The sequence below is a fragment of the Strongylocentrotus purpuratus genome, unplaced genomic scaffold, assembly GCF_000002235.5.
Source record: "Strongylocentrotus purpuratus isolate Spur 01 unplaced genomic scaffold, Spur_5.0 spur5_scaffold_5, whole genome shotgun sequence".
Classification (NCBI taxonomy): domain Eukaryota; kingdom Metazoa; phylum Echinodermata; class Echinoidea; order Camarodonta; family Strongylocentrotidae; genus Strongylocentrotus; species Strongylocentrotus purpuratus.
The window spans coordinates 37,567,308-37,586,355 of record NW_022145611.1 but is presented as its reverse complement, the minus strand read 5'-3'; the positions used below and the strand labels follow the sequence as shown (position 1 = coordinate 37,586,355).

General features: G+C 35.8%; 1 protein-coding gene across 2 annotated transcripts; it reads right to left on the bottom strand.

The window, feature by feature from the left end:
- Positions 1 to 4,505: 4,505 nt before the first annotated feature.
- On the bottom strand, positions 4,506 to 16,126 carry LOC575138 (signal recognition particle 54 kDa protein). 2 transcript variants are annotated; one of them, XM_030998681.1, is made up of 15 exons: positions 16,047 to 16,126; positions 13,865 to 14,063; positions 13,146 to 13,322; positions 12,157 to 12,261; positions 11,610 to 11,676; positions 11,081 to 11,138; positions 10,511 to 10,661; positions 9,896 to 10,044; positions 9,384 to 9,484; positions 8,708 to 8,794; positions 8,307 to 8,380; positions 7,493 to 7,601; positions 6,816 to 6,995; positions 5,749 to 5,844; positions 4,506 to 5,253 (listed from the first exon to the last, which is right to left on the bottom strand). In XM_030998681.1, exons 2-15 carry the CDS (start codon positions 13,940 to 13,942, stop codon positions 5,144 to 5,146), a joined length of 1,542 nt encoding a protein of 513 aa, XP_030854541.1. In that variant the 5' UTR covers positions 13,943 to 14,063; positions 16,047 to 16,126; the 3' UTR covers positions 4,506 to 5,143. The 2 variants fall into 2 exon arrangements, with proteins under 2 accessions (XP_030854541.1, XP_030854542.1); XM_030998682.1 differs by having other exon boundaries at positions 6,825 to 6,995.
- Between the last annotated feature and the right edge of the window lie 2,922 nt (positions 16,127 to 19,048).

Here is a 19,048-nt window from a genome sequence, read left to right as displayed (position 1 = left end):
TAAAACATAAAATAAACAGAATAAACAAAATTGAATTTTCAAAGATTTAGAAACATGGGGGAGAAAATATTTTGTACAAGATGTTGTACCATTCTTAATAAACTTTGACACTTAATACCCCAAAATAAAAATAATCAAATTGTTTTGATTGGGCCTGTATAAGACAAAAAGGGAGTTGGTTTCACAATGCTGCACCTTCATGAGAAAAAGCTCCTTTACCCATCTTTGTTCGTGACAAAGGTAATGCTAGTCCAAAATTGGTTGCATCGCGGGTGTTGTGGTTGTGGAGAGTCTGTGATCTTGTAATTAGGGCCAAAGTTATTCAGTACATGATATACCATTTTACATTTATGAAACGTCCACCTCCGTTCTACCGATACCCCAAGAATAATTCTGGCGATCCTTTTATGTTGGTTTATGTATATGACTTTTGTATTGTGTGGACAGTTTGACTAAGCAGTGGAGCAGTAATCACACAGAGGCCTTATCAATGAGTTCGCAAGTAGCTTCAAACTGTCTAGAGGCAAAAATCTTTTAGCGCGACTAAGAAGTACAATCCTTGGTGCAATCTACTTGCTTGGATGTCTAACATGTTCTTTTTAACTTAAAGTTGGGTCTAACCAGACATCCAAATATTTTCTAGGTATCTACTTGAGAAAGTTGTTAATTGTCTGAAAATAATTTGATCGGGTTGCAAATTTTTAACCTCTGTTTTCTTTTGCTGATATTATGGTGAGGTTAAAACTTTGAAAAAAATACAAGTATTATACACTGTAGTTGTAGTCTCTCTCGAAGTCGTCACAGCGGATAAAAAGTCACAGTTCGTAGGGGAAAAAAAATTGCCAGCCGACCGACATCTCACCGACTTCTACTTCTGTATTGATAAGTACACGAGGATCAAGCAAGAATACCGACACAGCAACATATCTATGCATATCTTTCTTGCTTCCTCGACTAGAAAACTCCATCCACCCCCCCCCCCCTCTCTTATAGTACTCCCATCCCTCCTCTCGAGTTCTCTCAGGCTCTTAGTAATCTCACTTCTCCCCCCCCCCCCCCTCTCTCTCTCTCTCTAGCCCTCCTCTCTTTCTTTCATTCCCTGTTTCTTTTGTTCCCATTTCCTCTTTTTTCTTCCTTTTCTTTTTCTTTCCCTTTTCCTCTCATTTTGTCCCTCCCCCTTTCTCATTTTTCCTGATGGCAGCACAATTTTCACAAAGATATCCTGACACGTCGGGGGGGGGTGTCCCCCCCCCCCCTCTTTAGCGAGGCCCATGAATGTGGTAAAAAATCCGTAGCAATCTTCTCCCGTTTTGAAAGCCGTAGTAAGGCCAAGGGGTACCGTCCGTCTGTCAGGGCAAGGTTGCAACGTCAAAACAGTATACGAACACAATATTAAGTAGGTGGGGACGTACTGCTGTCGGTCAGAAATCTAGGACCTTTGCTTTTGTACAGTTAAATTTGATATTAGATATCTTGATCTAGATCTATGAGATATAAATAGATTCATTATTGGTCCTCTTCACATTAATGAGTTCGAAACCCCCAAAACACTCACCAGACACTTTATGACTAAAGTATGAATATTTCCTCACGGCAACTTTCCAATTTTCGAAATTCGGGACCTCTCTAGGCTGTGGCGTTAGAGGGCAGTAATCATTAAATATTTTGCGAGCAATAAAAAATGTGTTCAATGTTCTCGATTGATTGGAGGGAGGGGTGGGGGGGGGGGGGGGGGGGGCGGGAGCGAAGCAATCGAGAAGAAAAAATTGCTAAAATTATATTCAATGCTAAATCAGTGCTTAGTCTTTAAAACAAAAAGAGGATAATCAACAACGTAATCCTGCTCGATGGATCAAATGGGAATTAACAAGGTACTTGATTGGGTTGGAAGGAGTGGTGGGAGTCATAAATCTTAAAGGCCCACTGCACTACTTGTAGCTACTTGCGCCCTCTATACAACAAACAATGCCTAATCGGTGACCATTGGTCCCCCATGATCCTATTTTTCTTATGTTAACTGAGAGCCGAGTTGATGAGATAACCACCTGTTCAGTGACCTTGCAGGGCGGTCTAATCCTTCCTGTAAACTATGGCAGATAAGCTTTAAAATATTTTTTTCAACAAAGTAAACATTGATATTAGGATATGCATTCTCATCAATTCTCATCAAAGCCATGGACATTGGTTAACATATACTTAAGGTTTCTCCACAATGTTTTACTGGATTTATTATGGCCACTAAGTCTCTAAAAACAGAGACTAAAGACCAGGGGCGGCGATTTCTGTTAATGACCGGTGGGGGGGGGGGGGGGATGAAATGCGAAATTTTTTACAAGGATGTTATACGAGGGAGCGTAGCGACCGAGCGAGATTTTTTTTGCAATTTTATTAGTCTAAACGCTGCATTCTTGGACCTTCCGGAGCCTAAAAGTGTGTTGCAGTCATTATTCAGTATATGCTATACAATTTGTTTTGCACTTTTTCAAATTTCCAGGGGGGGGACCCCTAAAAAAATTGAGGGGGGGGGGGACATGCCCCCCCCCCCCCCCCCCCCGGGATCGCCGTCCCTGCTATAGACATTAATTTAACTTTATGCTTGTGTAAAGTACAGTATTCTTAAAACGCCTCCACATAAAATTCAAAATATGAACCAATAAAATAGTAAACAAAATACAAACATGATCTTTTGGTTTTTAAATAAGAATTTTAATTTTCAATATACATTTATGCATGCACCTAAACATACTTCCAATGGAAGTCATGTATATAGTACTTCCATAGTGTAAGGAAGTTGATCAAACATACAACATGATTTTTTCTTGGGACAATGTTTGACAGTTCTTACAATAACCTGTCATGTTCCCACATCTCATATTCCTTATTTTTTTATTGTCTTGTCTGAATATACAAAACGTTCCCAAAGAAAATATAATTGTGAGCAAGTTTTAGCTTATTTTAAAAATTACAGATGCTATACAGTGGAATAATAATAGAAACAAAAAACTTTGGAAAGGAGACAAAAATATAGTGACTGAAACAGAGAAAAGAAAATGTCAATACCAGAATTGCATATGATTATCAACATAAAAACAGATGAATTTTTTATTAGATACATGCTTCAACCTTGGAAATGTTACTTTCGAAATGAAAACAGAGGGAAATATATCATATTTGATTAACTCACATTACCCAATTTCAGATTCATTTGTGAGCATTGCTTTACGATATCCTTCATTCAATTTCCTGTGGGTATTCTTTCCCAAAACATTAAAAAATAAATAAATGTGTGTGAATTATATCTTGGGATAAAAGTGATTAAAAGAGGTTTCAAAGTAATAACTTCATTAACGATCAACCCATAAGAAAAATCAATGTGTACATTACAGAAACCCACATAATCTTAAAGATAAACTTGAGTTCTGGTAATGCGATTGCATTGTGAAAGAAAAGGTGTGGAATGGATCAGAAAAGTTGATCATATAGCATGTAAGTAATGGTGTGTAATGCAAGGTTCTGGAGTCATCAAAATCATCATAAATTTGGCAGAGTCTTGGTAAAGTAACAATCACTTACACAGAAAGATGTATATGGGACAACACACACGGTGTCAGGGCTAGTACTACCCTGATTTCCTTATCTTTATATGCTCATTACTCAGCCAGTATACATTTTCTTCAAAAATTGTTTGGCACATGACATTTATTTGTAATCTTGAACATTCAGTGTAAGTTTTGTTAGATTCTGTGAGAATTCATTTTCTTTTTTTACCAGAACTCAAGTTTATCTTTAATGGCATTGTGATTAACTGTAATATGACTATGTCTGATATGAAAAGGCCTCAAAAGCATAATCTAAATCCTCTGTAATTGTAAGATAATACAGCTTGACTAGAAAAATTACAGTACTCAACAAACAAAATCACTGCCTTCAGAAAATTAAGCAACTGAAAATGATCAGAATAATCAGTACATTCACTACTAAAGTAGCACTTCAATAAATTGCTTTACCAGTAATAGTAATTGTAAAAATGAAATCCTTTACTGTAAAAGCGTACAGAGAGTTCTTTTTCTTTCATAAGAAAACACACTGAGGCAGGAGAAGAAGCCATCTTAAATTGTGTGATAGGCGTGAAGAAATGACACATAGGAGAGAAGTGAATCATAAATTACTACAAATTCGAGTTCAAAGGTCAGCTTGAGTAAACTTGACAAAGTAAAATTTTCACAAATTCAACAAAATAAAATTAAAAAATTGAGAAAAAAAGGTTTTAATAATACATTGTCATAATAACCATGAGCTTTGTTGAGTGTTCAATTGTATAACTTGGTGATAATAAATTACCTACAATATTTTGATACATATGCATAATGTGATGATTCAAATTTTTGTCTTGAATGTGTTGGTCAAAACAACTGAATATTATGTCTGTGTATGTAAGCCCATCAAAGGATGATGCCAATCAGAATCATATTTTGACAGCCTTTCTCAGAGTAGTCTCAAAACCATATACATATATATGGAACAAACACCTGTAAATGTACTGAAGAAAGAAGAACTATCTTATGAGAGTTTAATTCCATACCAGCTAGGAATTGCTTGCCGTTATCTCTAAACCTCTTTTATTTGCGTGATGGAAGATTGAATTCAGATGTTCTCTCAAGGGTTATTAACTATGAACTCAATTACCATAGTGATATCTGCTTGACTCCAGCAGGCATGTGTGTTATCTCATTGAATAAAACAAGATTCCATTTTGTTTATCTATCACATGGCCAGGACAGAGACACAAGGCAATTAATATGATAGTCATACCCATCCTCCTTTGATGTGTTCACATTTCTCATCATGTTTTAAGGAAGTTGTGCAAACTTGTTTTTACAGATATTTACTCCTCCACAATGTCCTTGCACAGTGTTAATGTGTAAGATAATGGTGGTTCTTTCATTACATCATTGAGAAGTGTCTTTCCTTGCTTCTTCCTTGTGCGGCTACAGTTCATGCAGCACTTGTTTTGTAACACCTTTCTGATTTCCTTCTCTCATAGTACCTGTTGCAGTAATGGTATCCTTGTTTTGCTGAGTTTCCTTTCCTCTCTTTTGTATTCATGACTAAAGTTCTGCCCTTCCTCACCCGATCCTTAGGGCTATTTACCCCCTCCCATCATATTGCCTAGACCTCCCATACCACCGCCCATACCGCCTCCTGCTCCTTGCTGGAATTGTCTCATCATGCTCTGGAGTCCATTCATACCACCTATATCATGAGAGAACAAAACAATACAAATCATAAGAACAGGGAAGCACAAGAGGCATGTTAGAAGAAGCTTAAAAGACAATAATGGCATATAATATTACAGTGCAGAAAAATGTATGGATAGAAAGAAATTCATGAGCAAGGGAGGAAGTGGTGAGAAAGACATCTTTTCATAATATAAGTGTTAAAAAGATCAGTTTTATTCTATATTTGTCTCAAAATACACAGCCATTGAAAATGTTGAGACAAAGAAAGTTGACTGATTAAGTTATTTTGTAATAAGAAGGAAATAAAAGTATTCAATAAGTACATGTATGCACAAAAAAATTCACTGTGTTGTCAGTTACAAGCATAATATAATATCGTTATATTAGTAGTGAGGTTTAATACCCTTTTTTCCATGGATGTATTTCTCTTAAACACTGTATGTTAAAGCTGTCAATATGCCTATCATTCAAACATGACATACACAGTAATCGACAGATGTTAACTTACCTAACTGTTGGAGTACTCTGGGGTCCATAGCTCTTGCTATTGATTGGTTGATCTTAGCCATCTGTGCTGGGTTCACGTTCTTGGACATGTCACCACCTAGTATAATAGGAGAAGAAAAGTGATTTCCTGTTTATATCAAAATCAAACTTAACCCAAACTGCAAAGCCATAGATTTTATGTTGACTTCTCAATATCTTTCTAAAGCCAAGTCCAAACATTAATGCCTAAAAATTGTTTGGACATAAACAGTGAAATTTATTTAAATATTCAATAGTTTAATGTATATTAAATATTTAAATATATTTTAAACATGTATAGAAAGACTGCTTCAGGAAGACAACAAAATAGGTTATTTGTAAACATGTGGTCTCCATGCACAGCATATTCAACAATAAAGAAGCAATGTTTAAGGAAAACTATCTTTCTGCACAGGTGATCGATATAAGTGTATAAAGAGTATAACGAGATTTTGAAATATTATGAGCTACATCCAGTGCCCCTAAAACAAAGAAAAATATTGTTGATCATTCTGGTTATAACAAGCAATTTCGCTGCTCTTTATGCATACGACAAGTCATTGGAGTACTGTGCAAGCAGTGCAAGTGCAGTGAACGATGTTGGGCGCGCCTAGCCTGAGCGCTGGCTATACGTACGTCCCGTACATTGGAAGCAGTATCGAAGCTCTCATGGACAGTACATTGTACTTATTTATAGTGTACGGACACTTCACAGACATTACTTTCCAAGCATGCTTGTTCTCGATCGCGTGCAATTAAGAGTGGAGGTGTGACTAGAACCAAGATTATGATTGGAAAGTCGATTGGGTAAGAAGGCAGTGCATGTGCACAACTAAGACAGGAACATTTATCGGAGAGGCCGCTACGATTGGGTTAAACATTCAGTCTTACTCGGAGGTGCATAATGAAAAATTCAGGAGCAGGGGGGGGGGGGGGGACATGTACAGTGATCGGATAATGACAGACTGAAATATTGCATCAATTTTCTTTCTTTCTTTCTTCTTTTTTTTTTTCCCTCTTTAAAAAAAAAGTGCAAAACTCTTTTCTTACCTGACTTACCTTTGAAGAGTCCCTTAATGCCTCCCATCTTCTTGACCATCTGAGCAAACTTCTGGTACTGTTGAAGGAGTTCCTGGACCTCCCTGACCGAAACGCCAGATCCTCTGGCCACTCGCTGGACTCTGCCTGGACATCTCATGAACAGTTTGGCACCCTCTCTACTATCAAGCTCTGTGGACAGAATGTTACAGTCACAAATACTTTACATTTGCATGGGGAATCGTGAAGGTAAACAGAAAACAGTGGTAGATCCATAATTCTTTGCTGAGGAGTGAGAGTCCCAAAAATCTGTAATGTCTGACAAGCAATAACAAAGATTTTTACATTATTACATTTTCTACATTTTATCGTCCAAAATTGTGTCAGAGGGAGGGGGCATTTTGGTAAGTATATATATTTAATATAAAAATAACAATAATAATAATAAATAAATAAATAAGTACAAAATAATGAAAAAATAAATAAAAAGAAAACCCATTCAAAGAAAAAAAAAGAGATTCTTCCCACATTACAATTCATACTCTGTGTTTCATCAAAAGCTTGGTTGAGAATAAAAAGATGTATAATATAGTTTTGAATACTTTGTATAATGTCATGCCTCCAATTTGAAGCTGCATATGATTCATGCTAACATATTGACCATTGATCTTGCCTGTCAGACCACTTACCTTCATCCTTCATACTGTCCATCATGGTCATCAGTTTCTTGAGTCTTGCCATGGACTCTTGCTCATTGCCCTTCGTCATGAAATCACTGCTGAACCCTGGAATCATACCCTACACATAATGCACAACAGACATCATTATTTCATGACAAAGGTACAGGAGTAATGCATTGTTTACATATTGTTGAATTGCCCTGATAAAATCAAAGCTGCATTATAATCCCCTTCTACATAAAACCCTGAACTTTATTTATTTTGAAATCACACAAGTTTGTGTTAACCGAGAGCACGTCCTTGGATTTTGATCAATTTTAACTTTCCTAGTGCATAGTCACAAGTTAAATCAGCACACTAACTACTTGGATAAAGGATGAATTTCATCATTATTCTTAATACATCTAGAAGCAAACTACTATCATAAAGATCAGTCTAGCATTCAATAGGTGAATAGATGAATTGGCAATATTTTTGTTCAGTAAAATGGGGAAGCCAAAAAGTAATATAAAATGTGACATCATGTTGTGCATAATAAAAGAGGAGTGCTGGAGGCATCATATTCATGACCTAATGTCATCCATCCTGATAATAATAATTATTATAATAAACCATTTTTGAATACCAGTAGTGAATAACACATTACAGAAAAATGTCCGTCTGCTATGGAAGAAAAACATTGTATAGACTGAAAACTTAAATTTTGACCAACCTGGCTCAGGATCATATTGTGAAAATATCGACTGACATGGAGGAGGGGGGGGGGGGGGGAGGGCAAAGTCTGACTTATTTAAGAGGAGCATTGACACAGTTGTAAACATACCATGATTTGTCCAAAAGGTCCCATCTTCATGATATTCTGGAACTGTTCATACATGTCACGCAGCGTGAATTCACCTGCAGAAAGAAACATTAAAGAAATTAATAACAAACTGCCCCTAAAATATCACACACAAAAAATACATTGGGTTTTTTAACACATTTAATGGTACAACATTAAGAAAGGGTGATGCAAATAACATGTACATGTATGTAAGGTTGTACATCAATGATCTGAATTTCTGTAATTTACAATACATATCACATGCAAGTGCAATCCTTTCAGTAAAAAAAAACATGTCATGTAAGATTATTTGACAGACTGTTTAAATTCATACTAAAGTGGAATTGTTTCTGATGACACAAACACTTCAAATAGACAGAGAGCTTTCTCTGATTGCTTACCATGTTTGAGTTTGTTGATGAGTTCTTCATTGTCATCCAGGTTGAGTTCACTGACCTTGTCAATTAGACCCTCAATATCACCCATACCTGAGAGAACAAATGAAAGAATGAAACATTATGCATTGAAATAAATAAATACCTATTTTATTTAAATCCCCTGAAACATTGTCAGATATCCAGTAAAACCAATCTCACCATGCAAAAGCCCAAGTTAAATGTAAAGAGTTACTGACTGTGATGAGGTCTTCAGCACATAGTATGTGCCAGCTTACATTTAATTACCCTTATGGTAATCAGTTTAATCATTGATATAATATTGGCCTTGACAGACAAAGCACAGAACATTTATCCAAACATTTACAAATTATTATTTTGCCATTTCAAAATAGCTGTTAATATGGCTCTTTCAAAAAACTTTAAATATAATCTAGACTCTTTTTGACTAGTGTCTCACAAGATTAATTGAAGAGCTTTTCCAACTCTCACAATTTAAGGTCTTTAATATGGAGAAGAATTTTTTCTACACATACTGCAACTGCAAACATGTTAGAGGCTATACAATCATATTAACAGAGAGAGAGAGAGAGAGAGAGAGAGAAATAGTATGATATTCATTATTTAGTGATGTGTAACAGCTAACAAATCGACCAGAAAATGTTAGCTGAGAGTGTCATACCCAAGAGCTTGCTGATAAAAGGCTTGGTCTTAAAAGGTTCAAAATCATCAATGTGTTCTCCAGTTCCTATGAAAATGACAGGACTCTTTGTTGCAGCGACACTGCAAACAATTAAAAAATACATAACAATTATTATTTTCACAAAAATTACAAAGCCATTTAAAATTAATCAACAAATGTTATCATTTGAGTGCATAGAACCCTCAGATATCTTGTTTAGAAGAATATTAAAGCACCACTTATAGCTACTTGGGCCCTCTATGTAGCAAACAATGCCTAATCGGTGACCGTTAATCCCCTATGGTCCCCTTTTTCTTATGTTAATTTAGAGCTGATTTGATGAGATAACCACCTGTCAGTGACCATGCAGGAAGGTCTAATCCCTCCTGGCCAGACTAGTGCAGATGGGCTTTAAAACATCCAGGGTTTTTTATCACTGTTTCTTCTTATTCGATCTAAAATACCAGTCTTTCAGGTGTTTAAAAACACATAATTTACATTGATCTACTTACGCACTAAGAGCACCTCCTCCTTTGGCATGTCCATCTAACTTTGTGATGATGACCGATGCAACGTCCACTTTCTCCTTGAAGGCTTTGGCTTGACTCTCACAAGCTTGACCAATGGAAGCGTCCATTACGAAGATGATGTTATCAGGACTCTAAATGAGTGTATAAACATGGAGGGGCAAGTCACTTTATCATAGGAAACACAACATTAAAGATACAATACTTTGCATCTACAAAAGCATTGTAAAGTCACTTTATTTTCCAAGATATACTGATTCATTAACTTTGTTGTAGTCAACTCATATCAAGTTGAAAGTTCAATTTTCTTTATCTGAGATTTAAAATAAAACTATGAAAATATCGGTTCAGTTTAATAGATCTCAATTCATATGTACATTTTACAAACAATAAAATGAATAGGTATGCCTATTACATAGTTATTCACGAAATGATATATCTATGTGGCCTAACTGTCTGTGACTTTTTTGTTTGGTAAATTTTTGATGAAAGATATAACACTGCTAAATTGATCTTTTTAATAGAAGATATCACTCTAATCAAATATACTCTACTCTAATGTGATCATGATCTCAGCATGATAGAGCATAACTAGCTTACCGTGACATTTGCAACCTGCAACATTTCCTCAAAGAGTGAATCTTCTTGCTTATGCCTTCCGCTAGTATCCACAATGATGATCTCAAAGTTTTCCTTCTTAAACTTCTCTACTCCATCAGCAGCTATAATTACTGGATCAACCTCTGTATAGCTGATATACACAGGGGATATACAAATATAACAACGTAAGTCTAGTATACACTTTAGATCATTACTTTTTCATATTTTTATCTTCCAAATGTATTCAAAAAAAAGTTTGAACATCTAAGTTCAGATTCCTCTTTTTTTGTATAGCTAGATGTAAAGAATCATAATGGAATATTTGCCTAATATTGATTTTAAAAATTGGATTAAAAAACCTAGATAAAAAGCAAAATCAGTAATCCACAATATCGTTGTTGAGTGAAATGTTTCTTATTTCCCTTATTTCATTTTCTATTCATCAAATCGAAGTGTACATGGAAACAAAACTCAAGTGATAACATGTGGAAATAAACATTTATTGTAAGGTTCATATATTTGGTAAGGAAGTGTTTTATGAGTTGACAAGCAATCATATTTCTCACTCACCTGCCATAGAATGGTATCCTGGCTTTTGTTGCATTCTGTTTTAACTGATCAAAGGCACCTAAAATAAGACAGATGGGTATACAAACAAAATTATACCAGATTTAATTTCCTTGTTTATATGTTTTATGCTTGAATCGTCCACTTATTTTAGGTAAATAAATCTTGAATACTAAATTATAAATGCATATCTTGAAATGAAAGCTTACTGTATAAACATATAGAGTAAATTGCTTCAGCCAAGATTGTACAGACTGGCTCAAAGTATACTTACCTGTACTTCTTCTTCTGTTCTATATTATGTGGTAGAAAGATTTGTTCAATTTTATTTTTATGTTTGTTCTCTTGATCCTTTTCAAATGTTAACAATGTTAGTTTCCATGCACATGAGTTTTTGTCACTCAGATACAATCAACAAAAATCCCTTCCAAGAGTTCTCTACATTTTCATGAAGTAAAATTCAACAAACAGTAATCTAATAATAGCGGGAAAAGTCATTCATAATATATAAGAAGAGTTCTGATGCACTTACCTGCTCGGAATGTATCTGCACAGATAAGAGCCACTTTCCACCCTTTCTTCTGATAGTAGTAAGCAAGCTATCAATGAGATAAAAGTGAATGATTTACTATCATGGGAATCGGATTCTCAAAATAATCTTGAATCTTAGGGACTAATATTTGATGCCTAGAGGTATTTAGATTTCAAATTTCTATTTCACCTAGAACACACATTACAATCATATCAAAAATAAATTCAGCATTTCATCTGCCATTAAACTGAAATGATATTTTGGCTTAATAGTTTTATAAACATCATATCAGAACATGTGTATGACATTAAGATTCAATCAACCAAGCTTCCAAGTACAAATCTGTACATACCATTACACTAAAGGTCAAGTTGAATAAAAATTCTTTTTGAAAATCTTTATCATCACATGATACATTTTATCACCCAGAATTAAGCTAATGTGATTTTCATAAAATAATTAAAGAAATACTGACATGTTAACGGAAATAGTCTACTGACAGAACACATCGTGCAATACTCCATATTAATCTGAGTCATTTAATTACCTTTGTGCAAGTTGTTGTTTTACCACTTCCCTGTAGTCCCACAAACATGATGATGTTGGGCTTTGCTTTGGTTGGAGTCCACACCTTCACTCCAGGATCCACAAGCTGTCAAAAATCAAACAAAAAATGAAATGAATTACTTAATTACCTGACACTTCCAAAAAAGTGGCTTTAGAAACACACCATGTGTATTAAAGGGGTCCGGTAACTTTGTCTCAGATTCTGAAACAAAATTCTGGATTTAGCTCATGATGCAATGATAATTATAAACCTTTAGGTCAGTCAGGAACCTCATGACTTTTACAAGCTGATTATCAAGATATTTATGATTGGAATTACAAATTTTGAAAACCGTTCGCCTGACGGTTTTCATAACACTACAGTCTATTGGGGAAAACGAGTATGGTAAAACCGGTCACTCAAAGATTTTTACTTTTTTGAGGCACTTCTTGATCATTTTGAAGCGCAATTTTTTTAGGGCTTCAATATTTCACCATATCACAGACACTGATAACACGTAGGGTCGTGTATCTCAGATTTAACATTGTTAAACGATCCCTTTAAATATCATTTATTGCACACCATCATAAACACAACACACTCTGGCTAATTAAAGTCTTATATTTGTAAAAATTGTACAACAGAAGATGAGAATATAGAAATACTCTTTGTAATGAGTATCAAACAACACATCAACTTCTCATGATGCTCAAAAATTGTTACTTTAATATCTGTATGTTGATTGTACAAGACATACGCCTACTCCTGTGACAATGGTTCCATGGTCAACTCCTTAAAACTAACCAAATTTTAGTCATAACTTAAACTCTGGATCCAACACTATACCTAACCCTACACCTATATACTGGAACATCTTCAGTGCCTTTGATTAGGCAACTAGATAGTGGTGCTTTATAAATACCTGGTTTGGATTAGATTGGAACAATCGTCACATGAGCAATGTCCAATCACCCTGTACTGTACATTACCTTGACTAGCTCCTTGAAGACTGCAGTCTGGATCATCTTGCGTTTGTTGAGACCAGCTGCCATTTCATCAAAGTCAATGACAGATTTGACATTTTCTTTGAGAGCTTTGACAAGTCTGATGTTGACATCGGCTTCCAGAAGAGCCCTGCAGATTTCATTGAGCATGGAGTTGAGTACCTAGATGTATAGACCATTGATAAAAGGAATTTGTTAAGCCACTGTACTACAAAGAGTTTTGGCACAATTCAAGATAATTGTGAGTTTAGTTGTACATGTATGTTGCACATAAGAATGCGATATGCCCATTTCATAGGCTATACAAGTAAGCTCCCACATTTTTGGTTTCCATAGTAGTTTTTGAGAAATACTATCCCCTATACACATATTATATTATATTGTCATTGGTTTTTTAAATAATCAATACCGGTATCTAATCTGAAGGAAACTAAAAGAGAATATGTGGATAAAATACTCACTAGAGCATTTTTAAAACATACTTTAGAAAATATGAGATTATGATCTTGTTTATTGTTTAACTTTTGTTTAACCACAGGTCACTCATAATAACACTTTTTGACCTTTCCCGAGCTTAAGCACTATTTGCTTCCATATTTTATCTTTTCTACCAAGAAGAATTATTTAAAACACACCACACACAGTCATCTGTATTGTAAGCATCTTTCTTGTATATACATTCACGCCAACTTTCCTATACTTACATCTTCATCGATGATGGTTGCATTACTCAATGATTTCAAAGCTGACGTGATTTTCCTTCCAAGATCTGCTAACACCATCTTGAATGATTTTAAGAATGCTCACAATGGTTTAAAATGTCTTGGACAAACTCCCACTACTTCCTTGTCTCGTGCCGTTTCCTAAGTAGGCCTACTGATGGTATCAATTTGAGAAACAGATCTGTATTGAGGAAACGGGGAAAGTATACAGCATATAACATTATTTTCACGCAAACAATAAAATCACAATCTAGTATATCTATGGCTAATAAAGTAATTGGTAGGGTATTCTGCAGAGCAAATAAGCTGAACTGAAAAGGGGGACCATGGGGGACCAACGCACGCCACCGATTAGGCATTGCTTGCTATAGAGGGCGCAAGTAGCAGAAATAATCTTTTTAGATTGGTCAGCCTTAAAATCCAAGAACAACAACAACTTACAATTAGTGCAGTGGGGCTTTACTAAGTTACTAACGATCGCGATCTGGGGCCCGTTCCTCAAAACCAGGCACAAGTCTAACTTCTTGACTATCCCATTGAAACGTGTATTAAGTATATAACACACATTTCAATGGGATAGTCAAGTTGTTAGACTTATGACAGTTTTGAGGAACGGGCCCCTGGCGGGTTTGACTTAAGTTTAAGCCCAAGTCATATCATGCCTTTGCGGCGCTAGTGTAGTTACGTATCCATTTTTTTTAGCAGTTTAATATCCATTCTTAGCAAATGAAATTTAGCCCAATTTTTGACTAATTTTAATCATAATCATATATTGCATTTTCCACCTGAATTTGGATCACATCCGACATCGGGAAACCTTCATTTAGGGCTTCGATGTCGACGTCGTCGCTCAGTACTGTCTCTACGCTACAGTCCTGTTCCTCAAACTAAGGTATCAGTACACAATTATGCAGACTTCTCGTATGGTTTATGGTATCGCGCATACGAGAAGTCTGCATAATTTTGGACTGATAGCTTCAGTATGAGGTGCAGGACTACAGCGTACATGTAGTCGTAGACGGTACTAAGCGACGACGTTGACATCGAACCCTTAAAGGGACTATGTCCCATTTGCAGGCCCAAAAAATGAAAAAGTTAAATTCCAACTGCATTTGAAAGATAATACTAATTTAGAACTTCCCTAAAAAAGGTGGAGCTTGAAAATGTCTTCAAGTGGGAAAATAATGACTATTAGTTGTAAAATCGATTTTAGGGCTATAGAGCCCAAAAGTAATAGTCTTGATTTTCAGACAATTGTACCGAATGGTCATACGTTTTATGCTGCGCAAAGATTCAATCAGTTTAATCTTGGCCATCACAAAAAGTGGGTTATTGATGTAGACAAATAGATCTACTCATGTACCCTTTACAACTCTTTTCATGTATGTTATTACCAAAGAAGAAAAAGCCAGTCAGTCACTCAATAGTGTCTTACAGTGAAGTCTAGCAAGTAAACGGTTTTCCTTGCATAATTTGAATATGAGGACACTGCTAACGTTTAAATTTCAGAGATGACATATTCATAATTCCTGCAAAGTTCTACAGCATTTGAGGTTGGCTGCAAAAGGGACATAGGTCTAGGTCTAGACCTTTAAACAAACGTTTCCCGATGTCGAATGTGATCCAAATTCAAGTGGAAAATGCAATATATGATTATGATTAAAATTAGTCAAAAATTGGGCTAAAATTTCTTTGCTAAGAATGGATTTTTAAACTGCTAAAAAAAATGGATACAGAACTAGCTACACTAGCGTCAAATGGCTTTAGATACAATACAACACTGCACTGCCACTGTGTGACTAAGCTGCGCTTGCGCTGTTAGACAGAAATAACCGTCTGATATGGGTCATTTCTTTGATAAAACTGACTTTGTTGACATTCCATATGTATAAAGGCAGTCAGAGGAGCCAGATGCAATCTCAGCGGAACAACCGTCGATATCAGAAATTGAAGCTTTCGGTCTACGAGCTACGCTTGCTCATCAACATATTTACTGTAGTCCCACAAATTAATTTTCATGTCGTATGCAACTTACATTTACAGTTTCAACCAAATCTATTCACAGCTGTGGTACCTTTTCGACAATGACCTACTCGTGATTCATTGCAAATTCCCAATGAATAATGGGGAAATATGTAATTTATCAAATAGCATAAAAACATACCCGTTAGATAGAAGATTTGCACATATTTTACACCAATATTTATCCTTCCTTTTTCGATCTTCTCAATGCAGTTTATTCACTACGTGTTAATGTTATGAAGGCCAACTTGATCGTAAGTGGCGCTATATATCTCAACTTGCTCGCGTCTAGTGGACCGCTGAGCAAAGTGTTTTTTTTTTTTTTTTTTTCTAGTATAGGTTCCTCTGCCACCTTCAATCATGAAGATTCTTCTTGCAGATAAAACATGGACTTATAAAACGAACTTGAGTTTTTTGTGCGTGTATCTGAGGTAGTGTAGTGTGCATGAATTTTTACAGGTGTTTTGGGGTGCAAATAAAATACTACATCATGCCTTCCATATGATTCTGATGAAATGCTGGCAGTGATGGTGGCATCACTGTTTCCAGTGGCTAGTTGATCCAGGCTCTCACTGTTCTTGGAAAAAAAAGGAGTAAATGTGGAACCTGATATTTGAGTTGATTACATTCTTGCTTATATTAACCTTTTATCTTAAGAATTGTAAAACTTATCGAAAAATAATTCACAATTTTGCGATGACAATTCTACCGGGCACTAAAATTTATAAAATAATATATTTTTGTGATCATTTGGAGTTGTATGCCCTATAGCCTATATACAATATGTTCATCCCTTATATATTTATATAGTGTAGGGTTTTCTTTGAAAGCAGTCCATCAAAATCCCATTTGACTTTTTGTTGGCTTGAATGAAGAAAACTCTATTATATGGAAATAATAATAAATAAGTTGGGGGCAGACGGATTTTTTTTAGCATTGTCATAACCATCAAACTTAAAACTCATGTAGCCAGCCCTGTGCTACTTTTCTTGAAGACTTTATGTCCGACAGATTTGTAACCTCGAAAATTACACTTTTCAGATTCTAATCCATGACACAAAACGACTGACAGTGGAGACTCGTGTTTCCAAAGAATGAATAGATCTTAGAAACCTACGAACGATAAGATCATAAAGAGCGATAAAAGCATCTTCTTCTTCTTCTTTTTATTTCAAATGACATTTAATGAATAAATTGAAACTTTCAGAAAGTTTTCGGTAAGATTTATCACACTTTGACTGATGTTTGAAACATCACTGGAGTTGATCTCATTAAGTTTGACTAGTGCTGTAGGCTTTCCTCAAATTACCCCATCTCTTGACCGATGATACACAGAACTTCTTTTCTTTCTTTTTTATCAATAATGGGGAAATGCCATGTGTTCGAAAATATTTACCATCATCTTCATTTTCATGCACGTTGTGTCATCTTAACTCTGATTCTTATCTGGATCGAATGGCTGCATTCTTACCTCGAAAGATAATTTCTCATAATATACAATAGCGCTTGAATCATTTGACATTACAAGCAAAATAGGCGTATCAGACTTGGGCCTAAGAACATTTTTCACGATAAATTCATAATTCTATACTTTCAAGTGGCTAAAATGTATGCAATATTTTAAAGATAAGAAAATGATAGCAAGCACACGACGAAATTCAGCTCACTAAATTGTAAAAGAAACTACATAATATTATTATCAGTGAATCAAATTAAGAAGAAAAATATGTAACCATGTGGTATATCAACATCACCTACTTGTTGACCGATCGTAAACAAAGTAAAGATTTTAACTAACTGCTTACTATATCACGTGCATTGTATATTTGTACTGTTACCTAATAAACTATTCTGAGATTGTAAAGAAACGATAATTTAAAATGAGAGTATACTAAATAAGGCAACCAAATCAAAGTGACCTCGACATAAAATTCTGATACACAATATTACGTGACCATTTTTTTCTTTCTTTCTTCTTCTCCTATCATTTCCATTCACTCCTTGCCCCTATTTCTTCCTTCCACAAATTCGGTTAATGTCTTTAACATTGACATCCTTTTTGCCATTCTAGTCGGCTTATCTCCATGACCTGGCTGAAATTAATATCAATTTAGATGAAAAGGGCCTTCCTCACGTAATCAGTGGAGTATATTAAACAGCGGTCTGACCCTAATATCGTCCCTGAATTACGTAACGTCTCATAACAAAGCGCTCGTCACGCTCAAAGTCAAAGTAAACTCTATCGCGATAATATTTTTTTTCCCTTCATAAACCGTCCCTATAACGGGCAAAAGGGAGAAAATAAGAGCATTGTGTGAGTCTTTTGATTCACGAGGTCACGTGTAATAGAGGAGTGAGGTCGCATGGCTTAGAAGAGAAACACGCTCATGGACATCAAACAAGGGGTAAAGATGGATAAATCCACACACCTCTTCATCGCCTAGCTGACTCGCTCCCTCACTCCCCCAAAAGAGGAGGGAAGTTATATTTGTAACCTTGCTATTTACTTTTAAGAGTTTGGAGGGCAGTGCACTTCCATCAAGATAATAATTCATAATTTATAATAATTGCTACATCATAACAGGTTAACATTATCAAGAGAAATGTTGAGGCCAAAGCATGCTGTGCTAGAACTTAAAGAGAAGGTTGAGTTCTGGGGAGAGGTGAAAAATAATTTGTGAGCGTTATCATTCTTATCATGCTAGTGTGGAAGAACATCAGATAAGACTTGTTCCCTGAAAAGCATGGCTCTTCAAATGCCTTCATATTCTAAATATGTCATGTAACATCATTAAACTCGGGGGTAGGATTTTTACGCCACGTGTTCGTGTTGTCCCATATACATCTTTCTGTGTACAGTGTTTGTAACTTTACCAAGACTTGGCCAAATTTCTTATCATTTTGCAAGCGCGTAGCCAGGATTTTATTTTAGGGGGGGCGGTAGTGAGCACGCGAAGCGTGCGAATCACTTAAAGAGCGCGCGAAGCGCGCTCCCTAGGGGGGTGGGTGCAGGGAGGGGGGAGTTTCCCCCCTCCCGCGCGAAGCGCGGAAGCTTTGAAAGAAGACGATTCGTTGTACCTTTCTCGACTCATAATCCTTGTCTGAATTCAGTCCCTCCCCTCTCTCGCGCGAAGCTTTGACGTT

Bases quoted from the DNA above. Each gene is read 5' to 3' on its own strand.
- LOC575138 (XM_030998681.1), bottom strand. From the start codon at position 13,942: ATGGTGTTAGCAGATCTTGGAAGGAAAATCACGTCAGCTTTGAAATCA. The intron at 8,795-9,383 runs GTATGACACTCT...TTGTTCTCTCAG, and splicing joins TTTTATCAGCAAGCTCTTGG to GTATGGGTGATATTGAGGGT. The intron at 5,254-5,748 runs GTAAGTTAACAT...CTCATGATATAG, and splicing joins CAGAGTACTCCAACAGTTAG to GTGGTATGAATGGACTCCAG.